At 48.3% G+C, this 17131-nt stretch overlaps 1 protein-coding gene and 2 long non-coding RNA genes across 7 annotated transcripts in view; 2 read left to right on the forward strand and 1 right to left on the reverse strand.

Annotated features, from left to right (window-relative positions):
- Positions 1 to 7474, forward strand: part of LOC126539335 (sodium-dependent glucose transporter 1A-like) — a 212214-nt gene extending 204740 nt beyond the window's left edge. For all 5 annotated transcript variants that reach the window (XM_055075584.2, XM_055075583.2, XM_055075582.2 and 2 more), the window contains 4 exons: positions 4823 to 4919; positions 5822 to 5948; positions 6144 to 6302; positions 6359 to 7474. In XM_055075584.2, the coding sequence (XP_054931559.1) occupies positions 4845 to 4919; positions 5822 to 5948; positions 6144 to 6302; positions 6359 to 7383 (1386 nt within the window). In that variant the 5' untranslated portion in view covers positions 4823 to 4844 and the 3' untranslated portion in view covers positions 7384 to 7474. The remainder of the gene's footprint in view (positions 1 to 4822; positions 4920 to 5821; positions 5949 to 6143; positions 6303 to 6358) is intronic.
- Positions 7475 to 9157: 1683 nt separating this feature from the next.
- On the forward strand, positions 9158 to 15236 carry LOC126539374 (uncharacterized). The gene is made up of 3 exons (XR_007601288.2): positions 9158 to 10593; positions 14381 to 14415; positions 15209 to 15236. It is a non-coding gene; the product is annotated as an uncharacterized lncRNA (long non-coding RNA).
- LOC140214276 (uncharacterized) lies at positions 11287 to 16907 on the reverse strand. Its single transcript, XR_011891259.1, has 2 exons — positions 16777 to 16907; positions 11287 to 11654 (listed from the first exon to the last, which is right to left on the reverse strand). It is a non-coding gene; the product is annotated as an uncharacterized lncRNA (long non-coding RNA).
- Positions 16908 to 17131: the final 224 nt, after the last annotated feature.

A 17131-nucleotide genomic window follows, 5' to 3' on the forward strand; every position in this document is an offset into this window, starting at 1 on the left:
TCATGGCTTGGACTTTTCCTTCATCATGGATCGAGCGCCTTCCTTTCGTTATGCTTGGCATCCGCACCGCTCTTCGCAGTGACTCTTCCACCAGCCTGGTGTTAACAGCGTAAAACGTAGACGAGACGAGAAGACGACACCACAAGCGCAGCGCTTGTGGTGTCGTCTTCTCGTCTCGTGTACGTTTTGCGCTGTTCACACCACGATGGAAAACCAACACGCCCAAGCTGCTATTCTAGCGAAATCTTCCACCGGCCGAGATTACGTTTGGCACCACTCTACGAGTCTCTGGCGAATTCTTCGGCGATTCCACCACTGCGGCTGCTGACGTTTCCAAATACGCCTACCGTCTACGCAGCGCTATGCGTACTGTCGTCCACCCACGCCCCACCCGCCAACAACGACGTTCCTCCTGACGTGAGTACGTCAACCCTGGAGAGCTGCATGCACGTCTTTGTGCTCCACGACGCTGTGCGTCATCCCTTGCGGTCTGTTCAAAGTACTCAAGCGTGCACCTAAGCACTTTCTATTGCTCACCGACGGCCGGGAAGATATGGTCTCCGTCGACCGTCTGGAGGCTGCCTATCGGACGCCACTTCTGCTGTCGCACTCCCACCCTACCTTCTCGCCGTCGGCATTTCGCACCGCCGCCATCCGCGCTACGTCCAGCCCACGGCTTCCTCGCTAGAAGGCTGCAGCGCAATGCTACGTGCCACAATGGTCCGGCCGCAAAAGACGGCGACGCCACGCCCAGCACTGTGCACGAGCAGTGGGCTCGGCGGAATCAGACATCCGCCTGATTGGGCGGGCTCGGCTAAAGCGTAATTTGTGGACACCAGCGTCTGTCTCGTTTGTCACAAACACATATCATTCACGTGCATTTCGCACGCCGTTGATAAAAGACTCTGCCGAAGAGGTCACTGAAGTCTGCAGGTTTATTTCAAGGTCAAAAAAGCACGCAAAGCAATTAGAAGCGAGGGGAACATACAGCAAGATATTCATTCTCTAGGCAGAAGCTATTCATACCATTAGAAATAATTGTTAGTTGGCTACCTCCTTCTCTTTATAAAATATAATAAATTTTGTACTGTGAATATATTTAAATATATTGTGTCTGTGCGCGGGGTTCACAGTGGACATTATAAAAAATGCTGAAGTGAAAAAATACGGATGAGGTAGCCTCCGCTAGTGCTTCTAATGCGCTTGAAGTCCTACAGTCAGGATTTGCAGAAATAAATGAAAAACATGAATTAAAAGCCGTGGACGTCCACGCCAACAATGATGCAGTCAGCTTTTAGTCACAATAAAATTTTAAGGTCAAAGGTAGAGTCAACTCAAAAGAAACCTCAAAAAAATTATGTGGGTAACAGAACTCTGGTTATGGCACTCTGGGGGGGGGGGGGGGGCGAAGGGAGGGGTGTCGGCTTTGGCATCACCGGGGGGGGGGGAGGCAGTCCCCTCCCTCCCCCGGAAATCTTCGGAGGGGGCTCGGGCCCCCCTCCAACCCCCGTTGTCAGCGCCTATTGAAAACAGTGAACTTATTGTCATTGACAAACTGGAAAAGACTGTCTAAGCATTTCAAGAATTCTGATACATCGCCGTTTGGGGGCCGATAAAGAACGGAAAGTACAGTGCGGTCGCTGAGAAGCTAGAGTACCTCGCAACTATCAGATAAAAAAGAGAACTCCGGGATTAAATTACGTTCAAGAGCAGAAAGGACAAGAAGCGAGACGCCGCTATCTCTACGCCTGATTGGCCGGTTAATAAGATACGCCTGCTACATTGGAAGTGCTAGCGTGTTATACATACCACGTTTCAGATATGATCAGGACATCGAAGTGAAAGCTAAAACGGTTCAGTAACGCAGTAAACAGTGAGCGAGCGTTGGTGCGAGAACAGCACGGAGCGGCAAGATAAGAACTCAGAACCGAGGTGCCCTCGTATCTGTTCAGGAATTATATGTACAGTCGAGCGTCTAGAGCAGACATCACCGACGCAAGAATGCAGAAACTTCAGAAAAACACAAACAAAACAAACGAGCAGTTCATGCGTTTCCATGATCAGTTTCTTTGAGCGGACCGTTTGCAATCATGCGATCTACATATGTCATCGATGCGATGCGCAATACAGGCGTCGAATCACTTCGGCGCGCAAGCACTTTTCCTTTACTGCTCCAGACCTACTTCCAACCAACAGACTTTTTTGGGGAAAATGAGCAGCTGTTTATTCTTCGGTGTTACGGTACTCAAGTGACTGAGTAGTCAGCCGCTCTTTCCGGGATTTTTGTCAGAATAGCATTGCGCTTGGAATGACGCGTAAAGCGCACAATGCGGTTCTTCACCCTATTGTTGGGGGTTTCGACGCTGTGACAAATATCAATACCCGATCCAGAAATGACTTCACCTTGTTTATGGCCAATTGCCTTGACAGCTGCCATTTCATTGCAGCCATATCAGACAGACCTTTTTTGCTTCAATGTCGTTTAGTCTTTGCTACTGCTCTAGCTCGTTTATCTGAATTTTGAGTATGATTTTCGTGTTCGAGTTGCGTGTTCTTATCCACGAGTTTCTTCATGTTCAGCTTTAGCTCCCTTAACATTCTTTTGAATTTCGGATACACTGTCACTAGTATCCGAGCAGTACTTGGCACTCTCCTTGGGAGAGCGAATTTCAAGACGCAGCTCTCTGCGAAATTCGTCAAGCTGTTCCACAAGGCATTTGTCCTTGCTTTATTTTGACGTTGTTACAAGACACAGTTCACAGAAAGAATATATGTCGCAAAATACAAGAAATACTCAGCGGCAGCGGCAACCACAGGTGTGATTAAATGTAAGTACAGAACGGTTAGAATGACCTGCAAGTATGAAGAACCTTTTAGCACCGGGCCGAGACGGCACGTTGCCGCTGCTGCTGAGTACGTGTCCTCAGCAGAAGTTTGCACAAGAGGTTTTATTAAGCTGTGTTTCTATATTTCTGAGTGGAGAGCATGTGTCCCCCATTTTACAGCATGTCCCGGAGACTTATGTCAGCTGCCCGGACTCTCAGTGGTTTGTTGAGCGAACGTTCAAATTTGTGGATCTCCACTCGCGTGCGCTGGTGTGTTGGAGACCAGATTGCAGGAGCACGACCACACGCGCGTCACGTGTCCCCGCTAACTTTAGCCACAGTTTAAAAGCATGCCGATGCACTGAAAGACGACGCGACCAAATGCATGTGTCCGACTATTGTATGTAGTAAGTCACCATTTTTTGTCGTCGTCGTCATCATCATCATCATCATCATTCTATTTTATGTCCACTGCAGGACGAAGGCGATCTCTAATTACCCCTGTCCACGCGCCAACCGACTCCAACTAGCGCCCGCGAATTTCATAATTTCATCACTCCACCTAGTCTTCTGCCACCCTCGAGTTCGCTTCCTTTCTCTTGGCACCCTTTCTGTAACCCTAATCGTCCACTGGTTATCTAACCTGCGCATTACATGACCTGCCCAGCTCCATTTTTTTCCCCTCTTAATGTCAATTAAAATATCGGCTACACCTGTTTGCTCTCTGATCCAAACCGCTCTCTTTCTCTCTTAACGTTATACCTAGCATTATTCGTTCCATCGCTCTTTGCGCGGTCCTTAACTTGGTCTCGAGCTTCTTTGTCAGTCTCCAAGTTTCTGCCCCATATATCAGCACCGGTAAAATGCACTGATTGTATATCTTCCTTTTCAATGATAATGGTAAGCATCCAGTCAGGAGCTGACAACGTCTGCCGTATGCGCTCCAACCCATTTTTTATTCTTCCGTGCGTTTCCTTCTCATGGTCAGGGTTTCCTGTGATTAGTTGACCTATAGGTAAACGCACTCCTTCACATACTCTAGAGGCTGACTGGCAATCCTGAACTCTTGTTCACTTGCCCGGTTATTCATGATTACCTTTGTCTTCTGCATATTAATCTTCAACCCCACTCTCATACTCTCTCTGTTAAAGTCCTCAATCATTTGTTGTAACTCGTCTGCATTGTCGCTGAATAGAACAATGTCATCGACAAACCGAAGGTTGCCAAGATATTTGCCGTCGATCCTTACTCCTAAGCCTTCCCAGTTTAATAGCTTGAATGTTTCTTTCAAGCACGCAGTGGATAGCATTGGAGAGCATGTATCACCTTGTCTGACCCCATTTTTTATAGTTGTCTTCCTATTTTCCTTGTGAAGAATTAAAGTAGCTGTGGAATCTCTGTAGATATTTTCCAAGATATTTACGTAAGCGGTCTGTACTCCTTGATTACGTAATGCCTCTATGACTGCTGGTATCTCTAGTGAATCAAATGCCTTTTCATAATCTGAAAGCCATATAGGGAGGCTGATTGGTTAATTAATCTTGACGAATTATGCAATTAAGCAGAATACAAAAAATAGTGCGACTTACTCCATACAATAGACAGCAACATGTATTTGGTCGCGTCGTCTTAGAGTGCATCGACATATATTTAAACCATGGCTAAATTTAGCTGGGACAACCTGTATAAATTGTGTCTTTGCAAGAATTGCGAGGCCTGAAGCTTTTGTTCGCACATCAGGCAGAAAAAAAAAAATGTCGGGGCTATGGAGAAAAGAAAGCACGGGCTCACTTATACTGTCATTTCTGTCGTAACAGCGCAATATTTAGCAGCCCTCTAATTGGGGGTAATCGTGACAGGAGATAGCTCAGAGATAACCACTATGCCACGTCAGGCCTTTCTGCTTTCGTGCGACTGAATGACCGGTCGTCCCACGGCCAGCCCGACAGAAAGAGTTGACCGCCGTACCTGAAACGTGGATGCCTTGGCTGCGACAGGAATCGTGCCGACGCGAGAAGGATGCTGTCCCCGCGCGCCCAGCTGTGGCTCAAGCTGGGCCGAACCTGCAACCTCAGCCTGGGCTGCCTGGGAATGGTGAGCGCTGTGGTGCAGGGATCGCCTTTGTTTCCCTACGTGTAGTGCTTTGCGACGCGCTTATGCAAATAGAGGACATCTTGCACACTGGGCCGTGCAGTGTCTGCTGGTGTTTTTTGGCACAAACGCCTTACATGTGAAAAAAGAAAACGCGCATATAGCGGAATACAATAAATCGTGGAGTATTTGCTGCTCAGTTCAACAAAAGCAGGGCAGCCGAATACCTTCAACGTATTCACTACTCAAGGCGCGTGCATCACATGCCGCTTTACACTCTCGTAGATTTATTCAATTGATGACGCACATTCCCTGGGCATCACGACACGCTTCCTGCATGCGCGAATATTGCCGAATGCTCTTGGAAGGCCAACGGAGCACCATGAGAAGGAATTTCGCCTTGGAGATAAAGTCATTAGGAAAGCTATCAGAATTGATGGCAGCTATATATCTTTACAGAATACGCGCATCATCGTATAGTGTAGTGAGGTACTTCTTCTAGAGCGCCATTGCGGCTACAAAAGTTGCTCTATAGTTTTTAACATAAGCAGCCGTCTGGCAGCGCTAAAAGTGTTATTCAAGATATACGCCCATCCCCAGTCTGTAAAACAAAGAAATAAAAAAGAAAGTAGTCAGAGCGGCGGGAAATATCTTGGCAGTTTTATTTACATGCATTTGACCGTTAACCTAACAGTGGGCTAAGTTACCTCAAGCAGTCGTGAATGTACCCTTTCATTGACTGCCATTGCCACTGCTAGAAATTTTCAGTAGCCCCGGGGCCAATTTATTTATTCGTCCAGGCTACTTTTGACGGGCGCCGCTGAAGTTAAGCGGAGGTGAGCGCGAATTTCGCCCACACATGGAGCAGACTTGTGTGTGAACGGGCTGTCGTGTGTTGCGTACAGGGTCTCATCCTGGCCTTGACTGGCGTGGCGCTGCTGGACCTGGTCGAGATATACGACTCGGACATATCAAGCGTGTCGCACCTCATCACCGCACGCTGCGTCGGCGGCCTGCTCGGCTCCCTACTAGGTGAGTCTCGCGGAGAAAGTAACCTTTTTTATGAGCTAACCAATATTAAATCAAATTGGTTCGTAATCTTCGACCGTAACGAACGCGCTGTGGACAAACATTCACGCGTAACAAAGTTTAAGAACCGCGTTCCTTGGAGTCAACCACCGCGAGTTTGCGCAAACACAGCCGTGTTTCGGTCGATGCATGTTTCAGGAGGCAAGCTGTACGACACGTGCAACGTGCAGACCATGTCTATACTGATGATGGTGCTGGCCTGCGTGACGGTGCTCATGATTCCGCTTAGTGGAAGCCTGCCACTGGCGTTCGTCATGGTCTTCTTCGGCGGAATCAGCTCGGGTGCCTTCGACACCGGTGAGGCCCACGTTGGTGCTATAGCTGAACTAAAGCTAACGAACGACACTGCGCAGGCGCGAATGTGTGGATCATCAACCTGTGGCCGGAGAACAGCAGTCCGGCGCTGCAGGTCTTTCATCTGGCCTTCGGCGTCGGCTGCATGGTGGCACCGCTCATCGCCGAGCCCTTCCTGTCCACGGGTCACGTCGGCTCGTTGCTGAATCAGACGGGCACCAACCTGAGCGAGTACTTGATCTTGAACGACACTGGCTACAGCCCGTCAGAGCCCCTGACCGGACGCGAGGGGAGCCGGGTCTACTACGCGTTCGGCATAGCCAGCGCTTTCCACCTTGCCCTGGTCGTTGCCATGGTGGCGCTCTACTTGATCGACGACGCCGACACCAAGCCTCCCCAGGAAGGAAATGTCACCGTCGGATGCAGGAAGGAGTCTCCCGAGAACGTGCGCTTTAGCCGCACCATGCTGGCCCTGCTTAGCGCGTACGTGTGCGTCTACGTGGCGCTCGAGTGCACGTCGTCCCAGATGCTCACCGCGTTCGCCGTCAAGAGCGAGCTGCACTTGTCCAAATCGGCGGCGTCTCGCGTCGCGGCCGTCTACTTCTTCTGCTTCGCGGCGAGCCGCCTGGCGGCCGCGCTGGTCACCGTGAAGCTGTCGCCTTTTCAGATGCTCGTGCTCTCTCACGTCATCATCGCCGTCACGGCCGCCGTGTTCCTGGTATGGGGCTCCAGCAACAGCGCGGTGCTCTGGGCCTGCAGCGCGCTCACGGGCGTAGGCCAAGGTCCAGTGTACGCGGCCGCAGTCGCGTGGACTGTCGCCTACGTTAACATGAGCAACAAGATGATGTCCGTCGTCATAATCACAGCAGGCATCGGCGCGCTGTCGCCGCCCCTTCTAGTGGGTCAGTTCTTAGACCACAGTCCGAACCTGTTCCTCTACGTATGTTTCGTGGCGGTCTTGCTGTGCGTAGCTTTTTTTGTTGCCATGCACTTTTACGTTCGAAAAAGGCCGATACTAAATGCTGATAAAGAAGTGTGCGTTAATGGAACTTACGAAAAACCTCTCGAAATGCTTTCGCTCTAGCGATGTCTCCGTACCTACAGCTACACGCACCGCTCCGCAGGGCACGATCATCTTCCCAGTAGTGCAATAAACATAACCCGGAGCATTGGAACCTTAAAATGTCGTCTTTGTTTCACGAAGACACACAAAACAAGACAAATTTCCGTCTTGCGGGTGGCGCACTCACAAGTACTATTGCACGCAGGTAAGTAACATGTAAGCTTCACAGATTGGTGCAGCGGCCATGTATCGGATGCCGCTTGGGCTCGCCATTCGCAAATCGCACCGGACGACAGCTATGCGACTGCGCGCTGGGTGCACAGTGGCGGTACGCTCACTAAGATGACTCGCCGCCATATGCCATCCAGCTGTGTTCAGGTTCGACAGACTGAGCAGTCGGCCAGGCTTGAGTCGGGAGAGCAATCGCAGGGCTGTCTTTTCTCAAGCGGATTCCCGTTCTTCGGGAGCACGGTGATCTCGGTGCAATATCGTAGCTGTGTGAACAACCAAGGCTAATTAAAGAGTGCCGCCACTTAAACCCAATGTCTACGGATGGCCTCGCCAGACCACGGCATATTGCCTCGAGGTGTTTGCATCCATCGCCGCAAAGAAGGCTTCGCCGACATGATAGAGAGCATTGGACTATTCCGCTAGGGGATCCTGGATCTAGACCGCAGCGTTACAATAATATCTATTTCTCCTTCTTTTCGACTGCTTACTGCTAGTACCCCAGAAAAAGAAAGTGTGCAGGTCCCACGCCTGGTATATGCAAGCAACATAGCGCAGTAAGGAAGAGGGACAAGTCGAGACGGGACATGCGTTAACTTTCAACTAAGATTTCATTACGGATCCTGAGCGTATATGCACACCCATCCGAATCTGCAGAGAAGACGAAGGTACGCTATACCACGTGCAGACTAAGTCAAGAATTCAAGCTCTTTTTTTGATAAAGCCACTGACGGCTTTATCGGTAGACCCGCCGTGGTTGCTCAGTGGCTATGGTGTTAGGCTGCTGAGCACGAGGTCGCGGGATCGAATCCCGGCCAAGGCGGCCGCATTTCGATGGGGGCGAAATGCGAAAACACCCGTGTACTTAGATTTAGGTGCACGTTAAAGAACTCCAGGTGGTACAAATTTCTGGAGTCCTCCACTACGGCGTGCCTCATAATCAGGAAGTGGCTTTGGCACGTAAAACCCCATAATTAATTTTTTTTTATCGGTAGCTTCTACGATTTCCGTGGTTAAACTGTTGCGATGGCGATACACGACATCATTCTAATGAGAAAGAGGACGGCAAGCTGCCTGTGCCTTGAACTAATATGCAGATACACTCGAAATAGCATCCCTACGATGATCCTATAATCCCCATTTTACCTTCGTCAGCTTTCATCGCTGCGGCGCGATTCAGAAAATGTACTGCTACAAATAAGTTCGCTCAATCATCATTGGCAACATCTGATTTCCCGCATCTCAGTTTTCCTTGGAACAACAAATGGTGCTTCTCTAGAAAAATTGAAGTAATAATTACAAGACTACGGTGCCGAGTCCCCCCACTGACCTCGACAGGTCTGGTCTGGCTATATCGCCCTTGTGCCCTTTAGGTAAGAGAGTGAATCTCTGGAACACTTCTTTTTGACATACCGCAGTTTCATTCTTCAACGAAAAAGATTTTTAGAAGAACCGTTCCAAAAGCTTGGCTTGAATTTGACTCTTCCTATAACTCCTTCCTTTAGGGCTACCGTACTGGGTTACAGCCAGAGGAACATTTGTAAAGCCTTCTGCATCTTTCTGCGTGAAACAAAACGAATAGCATGTTAGAATTCTTCAAAAGTCTGATAATGTTCACAAAATTCAAAAAGATATTGTAAGGTCGCTCTGATTGTTCGTGTTCTTAAGTGTGACGAATCGGCCACGTGCTGTGTGTATAGAGAGGGGGTTCACTTCCCCCCCCCCCCCATGTCAGCGGGGCAACCGTTTCTGTGTTATGTGAGGTCACGGACCGCGCGGTGTTGGGTGACGCGTCGCGGCAGGCGCCAGGAGGGCGAGTGCCGATTCCGGGAAGTCGGTATTGTGCGCAGGGTGTTGGCAGTTCGCCGACGGTCACACAAGTCCACACAGACCAGCCTTGAAAGGGACCGCTGTATACGGTATTGTGGCTCTGGCGCCCGAGTACCTGACTAGTTGGAGGCGCCGCCGAGGTTAAGAAGGGCTTAGCAACCTTGACCCCGTGCCGCGCGTCCGGAACGCAATCGCCAGTCTTGTTGTTGGGTGCGACTGCCTGTGTGATGTCGAAGGCCAGCTTACAGTGCACGCTGTAGGGATGCGGTGCACACGTGGAGAGTGGATTCGGACGGCGGCGTCTTGTAAACGCGCACTCGGAGAACTTTGTCTTGTAGACAATAAGTTTGAAGGACAAGGAGGGCCATCCGTCTCCCACACGGCCGAACTTTGAGTACAGCGGCACTACGTGGTGTCGATGCCCCTGCTTCCGAGACATTTGCGGCCTAGACGCCGTTGGGATTTGAGGCGGTCTAGCGATAACTTGTTCGGGCCTGGCGTGTTTTGCTGAGCCCGTCACTAACTACGTAGAAACGAGAGGGCAACGGAGTTTTGGGGAAGAAGGAAAAGAGCTTTGTTTTTCAATATGTTTATTTTTAAGAGTAAGCCCATCCCTTTGGGTTGTGGCTTAACAAACGGTTGACTCTGATTGGCAACTGAACCTGTGGGACGGGCCAACGGCCCTACCGCCTTTTTTTCTTTGTATATTTGGGCTATAAAAATCGGGACGACATGCTGTCCCCCAGACTTGGCTGAAATCAGGATTACTGATAGATCAGTGAGGCTCCGTACCATGTACGTTAGACTTGGCTGAAATCAGGATTACTGATAGATCAGTGAGGCTCCGTACCATGTACGTTAGACTTGGCTGAAATCAGGATTGCTGATAGATCAGTGAGCCTCCGTACTATGTACGTTAAAACGAGTCTGGGCTCTAACAGTCATTGAGACAGTCGAAGAGTGAGACTTTGTTTCTCAATTGTTCAAGTTTGTAATGTATTTGTTTTACCTGCCATGTATATAGAAAAATTCAACTGTAAATATTTCTTGTACATCTGACCTCATCGCTTCCTGCCTGCGTTTGATCAACTGCCGATCATCGTCCGAGAAGCTTCAAGTTCCAACGGTGAAGCGAGGACAACAGAGAACGAACGAAACTTTACTGATATCTAGGTAATTGATTATTCGTATACCTGTAACAGTAGACACTTTAAATCCCAATTGCAAGATACTTATTTCATTTCACCCGAATTTATTTTTTTTATATGCTAACAGTTCCTTCACCGCCCGATTCATGGCCGATCCCACAGAGCGGGTTGCACCATTTTACTAGGGAACAAGAGCAAGAACAATCGACAGCCAGTTGGCCGACTGTAGCAATATTGCTGACTTTTTTGTTGTGCTCTTGCAGACGCGCATTCAAGCACCTGCCGGCCTGACCAAAATGATGTCTTCCTCAAAAGAGTAGAATTCTGTAAAAAGCTCCCTTTCTGCAGGTGACGTAGTTGTCTTTGTGCTTCATAGTGCAGTCTGGTTTGCGCATTCTCGTAGGGCAGCTCGACTTGCAGAAACTCAAAAGCCTATTTCGCACCGTGAACAACACTGTGGTGGCGGAACGTTGTTCTACCTTTTTCAGGTTGTGAGAAACTTTATGCAGGTTGGGAATCTCTGCTGCATTTTCTTTGAATCTTTTTTCTTTCTCTTGTCTTCCGCTCTCTAACGCCTCCACTGTGGAAAACGACGTTGTGCGAAGCATTTTGCAGGTGCCCGACTATCCAGCACTTGAATATTGAAAATTTTGAAAAGCGCCAAGCGTCTCAAAGTGTCTCATGCCCCCGACAAATTCATAAGGGCGTTTCACATCACTTGTTGATACATGCGTCAGTGGTTTATTCATTCTATGTTCGGGTTTCGAGGAGAACGGACGCGTGGTGGCTGGCTCCGTGCGAGGCAGCCGCTGTTGGTCGCGGTGACAGTTTTTCTTCTGCACCCCCGGATTATAGGATTTTGCTGCCAACATTGGTTTCAGGCGAAAGCACGCAGCAATGCGTTTTTTGCACGGTGACCTGGCAAGAAGACCATGTCGGCTGGAAGATTTTCCAGAGCCATTGGGAAAAGCTGGCATCATCAAGAACATCACGGGTATAGGGGCCTTCCAGATGAACCACATCTGGCTAGTCAAGTTGCGCAGCAAAGCAGATAAGGATGACGATGACAAGATTGACATCAGATCCCTGCGAGCATTTTCAAAATTCAATTATTTTAGACAACAGGCACATATGCAATACTGACATAATCTCAAATACGACTAAGCAGCTGGGTCACATATTTGTTGACCATACTCGCAGGTAAAATAAGTAGATCATGTGGACAGCTCCAGCTCATTTTCTTTAAATCAGTGTGTGCAAGGGGTATGCAAAAATAATTTTTTTCTCGCGCACCGATTATTTTGCTGTATAAGCAAGAGAACCCACCACGTTAGTGTAACGTATCTTGTACATCGTCGCCGTCGATTAACGGCTGCTGTCTTTCTAGATATCAAGGGTGCTTTTGACAACGTTCTCCATGATGCAATTTTAAATGCCCTAGAAGAATGTGGCGTCGGGGGACGTATGCATCAATGGATAGCCAGCTATCTTCAAGAGAGAACGATATTCATGACAACTCCAGACGGGGAAACAAAGAACCACCCCGTCTATCGTGGAGTGCCTCAAGGAGGTGTATTGAGCCCAACCTTATTTAATATCGTTCTCATCGGACTGGTCAAAGAACACGCAGGCGCAGTCTCGGTCTCTGTGTATGCAGACGACATCTGTATATGGACCACGAGCTTAACGCGCTTACAAGTGCAAACGAAGCTGCAGCGCGCGGTGTCAATAACGTCGGCATACCTAAACAGTCGCGGACTGCAGCTCTCACCGGAAAAAAGTGCAACCATGGCATTTACACGAAAGTCAATGGCCTGCTACCCCGTTATGATTGATGGGAAGATTATACCTTCAGTAACCCACTACAAGTTTCTCGGAGTCATCATCGACCGTGACTTATCTTGGTCGAAGCACCTCTCAGGATTAAGAAAAAAGCTAGACAGCTTTACTCAGATCATTCGACATATGTCTGGAAAATCATGGGGGCCATCCAAGTCATCTCTTCTGCAGCTCTACCAGGCACTTTTTGTTGGCTACTTCCGCTACAGTGCGCCTGTACTTTCTCGGGTTAGTACAACTGCTGTACGCACACTTGAAAGTGCTCAGGCTCGCGCACTGAGAATTTGCCTAGGACTACCACGATGTGCGTCTACTTGGGGCACTATTGCAGAGGCACGTGCGTGGCCAGCTCGAGTTTATCTGCAACATGAGCCATTGCGAGTGCATCTAAGGGTACTGACTAGACACAGGAACCATCCACTCACGAACGTCACAAGCGTACGGCCTGTGTCCACCTACTCAGAAGCCGTGTTGTCGCAGCAAGACTTATTGCCGTCGGACTTCGAACCGTATGACATGCCCGAAGTTCCACTCTGGACAATGGCAAAGCCAACGGTGAGGCTCTCAATCCCTGGAATAACGAAGAAGTCGAAGATGCCGCTTGCTGGCCTCAAGCATTTCGCGCTATCATACATTGCTTACATGTATGGATATTACGAACATATTTTTACAGATGGTTCTGTGACACAGACCTCTTCCGCGGCGGCCTACACTGTGCCAGGAATGGGGATCGCACAACGGTTCAAGATAGGACACAGGACGTCGTCTACAGCAGCTGAGTTGACCGGAGTTCGAGAAGCAGTTCGCTGCATACTGCAACAAAGTCTCGAGAAGTGGACAGTGTTCTGCGACTCAAAACCAGCACTGCAACTCATCAGCAATTATATGAGTGACAGAACCGCATATAGTCCCCTGGTTTATGACATCATGTATCTGCTTGCTGAGGCGTCTCATTCCGGACATACCATCGTGCTGCAGTGGATTCCTGGCCATTGTGGAATAGCTGGAAACGAACAGGCTGACGCAGAAGCAAAACAGGCGCACACTGACGGAACTATTATAAAAATTCATTTTTCCCGGTATGACATTAACGCCTTGCTCCATACCTCCCTTAAAACTTCTACGGCGCAACATTGGGACAACCCCGAACATCGCCAAGAGCGCCTCCATAGACTTGACGCTGGATTACAATTCCGGCATCCACTTCGGTTGCAGAGAAGCCAGGAAACGCTCATTCATCGATTACGGCTGGGTGTGGCATACACCAATCGATACCTTCACAAGATTGGACAAACACGGGACCCTGAATGTAGCGTCTGTCACACTCTCGAGACAATAGCTCACGTACTTTGCGTGTGCCCTCAATATGCGGCCGAACGAAGAAAACTCAAATCTACAGTTGACAGCTTGGACTCCCGCCCCTTTGCAGAAGAAAAGCTTTTGGGCGCGTGGAGGAGTGTTGACTGTGCCCAACGTGCCATAAAAGCACTTTTGAACTTTTTAAGTGAGACTGGTTTAGACGATCGCCTCTAGAAGCTGTGAGACGTGTAGTCAGTGCGAAATGTGTTTGCGCAAAAACTTTTTGTGGCAAGATTACTTTTTGTATGGACAAGATTACTTTTAGTGTATTGCGTCTCCAGTGCGCATCCGCATATTAGACAACGTGTATATAGTATCTCATTGTACCATATCATAATCATCCGCCACCTACCTTTCCCTGTATTTCCCACTTCCCCATTCCCCAGTGAGGAGTAGCAGGCTAGAGACACGCTCTCCAGGCCGACCTCTCCTCCTTTCTCTCCATTAAAATCTACTCCTCCTCCTCCTACATCACACTAATATGTGCTTTAATTTACCAAGTGAGATGAGTTACTTTTATGGCTCATTCAGTCATATCACACTGCAAGCTGCATTCATCAATCTTCAATTGGATTTTGCAAATGATTAATGAAACATGTTTCCCTTTTATGCAGATATGCAATGGCAAGCCCTTCCGTGTCTTCCAAAGGTAAAATTTAAGCTTTAAATTAAAGAAGACATTTCTAGTTAGAAACAAGCAAAAATGGTGAATGCAGAGTATCAGAAGCCCAAGGTACAGAAATTATGAGAAGTGTCGAATGATTTTAAGGAAAGAGTCGTATTTGAAAATGCAAGACTCTTTAGTGGAGGTCAAGCAAGTCAATATAGGTAGAATACTCTGCAAAATTATGCGAGTGAGGGGATGTCAAACAATGGGTCAGGAAATGCGTTGTTTTTCTGCAAAACAAAAGCTGATTGCCATTACATTACATGAGACTGCTGCTTGATAAATTCAGAAATAAACAAAAAAAAAAAACAAGACACGCAAATATAAAAAAATAATTTAATGATGCTCTCTCCACACTGGGATAAATAAAAACAAGCACATCACATCTAATGTGGACATATCAGACGCCTTGTGAAACACTAAAGGAAAAATTCAGTTTCGAGCTATGGCACTTGCCGCATAGATGTGGGGGGCCTTGCACTAATAGTGATAGTTACCGCTGCATTTAGGAATTGAAAGCATTCATCAGACAAGGATGATTCTTTATATTTTTAGCTACCACTTCAAATGCCTCCACCAAGTGTTACAATGCTGCACGCAGCCATATTAAGGATCTCGCAGCAACACCTGCAGGTAAAAAGCAGAAGCAGTCAAAGTGCTGGTGTGTACTGGACACTATGTTTGAAAACTTTTAGGCAAGAGTGCAAGAAGCAGACATAACAACTGCATTTATTTCCATAATTCCCCATTTGAATGGCCTTTTCTTTTTGCTTAGACAATGCCTACACCTAGCCACAGCAGCTCCCTCATAAAGACTCCGCAAGCCAGGAGGCCGTGGAGGCAAATGCAGGTGAGAGGCAAGAAGCAATAGCACTGGTATCGACTTTCATCTAATTTCTTTCTTTTTCTTTCGTTTAGGCAGCCAGCACACCTTGAACAGCCACCTTGACTGCGGGTGTGTCACCCTAGTCGCCAAGGAAACATTTGAGGGAAAGCGACAGACAATGTGAACAGTCACTTTTCCATGTAAACGATACTCTTTCTCTCGGATGACTCCTACGCCTCGCCACGCCAGCACACTTGTGCACAAATATGCCGCTGAGGCACGTGCAGGTCAGAGGCAAGAAGCAGTGGCACTGGTGTCGACATTCACCCAATTTATTTTTCTTACACTGAGGCAGCCAGCACACCTCGAACAGCCACCTTGACAGCGGGTGTGTCAGTAGATTCCTGTTGTACATATGCTCATAATAAACTTCAGTAAACTTGAACTTGATAATAAACTTGAAGGCAAATGGGACATTGATGCATTGTTCTTTTGAACATTTATTGTACACATACAATATATGTTATACTTTGCAGTGCTACAGAGCGTATTTTGAAGCTTCCCCCTATATTTCGCACCTTTAATTACGTATGTGTTGTGTGACCCTCAATGCAGTTCATGTTGCAGCAGCTGCTTTGTCTGTGTATCGCACATTGCTTTAAGCTCGTGATATCCACATACTTCTTTCACATATGCAAAATAAAGTTCTATGTAGTCCTCAGTGTTACAACAAAAAATGAAAGTAAACAATCCGATCGTGCAATTGTGTTTATTACAGTGATTCCTATGACAGTTACTGACAAGTTGACAACTTGAACTGGTCAATCCGTCTATAGCCTCCTCTATTCATCGAAAATAAAGGAGGCTATGATCCGTCATGGCAAGGAATTGTATGTATACATAAAAAAAAAGGGGGGGGGATGCGTGTGTGTTTGTAGTGGGGGGTATAGGATTAGGGCGGTACGAAAAAATGTACCAACGCCGTCCTCTAGATCCATTCCGTTAAGGTACCGTAACAAAGTGTATTATGCATAAAGTTCATACAACCAACAACCAACGCGTGTGTAGTAACCTACACACGCCAGGCGACGCGAGCTACATTTGCCATGACGCATTCGCGACTGCACCGGATGCCCTCCATATTATTCTCGTTAATCGTGCTCACTGCACCGAGGCAAAATAAAGATCATGGGCGCAGGTGCCTTTAAACTATCTCGACCCTGCGAGGCACCCCTGCGCGTGCCAGAGGAGCTGTCCGGGCGAACACTCCCTGGCACACACCTGCCTCGGCGGCCCCAACCTACGTACCGTTCTGCTTCGAGCTTCGATCCCCCCACTGTTCCTTGGGTGCCCTGGAGTTCCTGCGCCGCCTGCTTTATTATAATCTCAGGTGCTCTCCTGAGACTTCCGTTTGTCGGTTACATGTGCCCTGCAGCTGGATCAGTACTTATAATAATAAAAAAAAAAACGATCTATCGTCGCGACGATAGATCGCGAAAGCGGCTTTTGCAACATACCGCTCCCGTGCGAAGAGAATTACGGAACGCCAACGAGGAATCTGACCACAGCTTCGAGCTCGTAACCTTGTCGAGTGACTCTCCTGCAACAGGCGTGACCGCTGAAAACCGCATACCGCCGGAAACTTAAACAGGATAATCACTGCCACCTGTACGGCAAACATGGACCACACCCTGTTGCCGGATGGACGTCAGACTCTAGAGTTTTGCAAGACGCGTAGCGCCACCTGCCGGTGCGAAGAGAGAGTAATTGAGTAGTGCGAAGCCCGACTCGTTGCCTATGCCGCTAGCGACTGCGAAACAACGATTTAACTAGATTTTGGTCCATGTAGCGAGTGTTTGCGCATTTAACACC

This window comes from Dermacentor andersoni, chromosome 11, assembly GCF_023375885.2.
Source record: "Dermacentor andersoni chromosome 11, qqDerAnde1_hic_scaffold, whole genome shotgun sequence".
In the NCBI taxonomy this organism is placed as follows: domain Eukaryota; kingdom Metazoa; phylum Arthropoda; class Arachnida; order Ixodida; family Ixodidae; genus Dermacentor; species Dermacentor andersoni.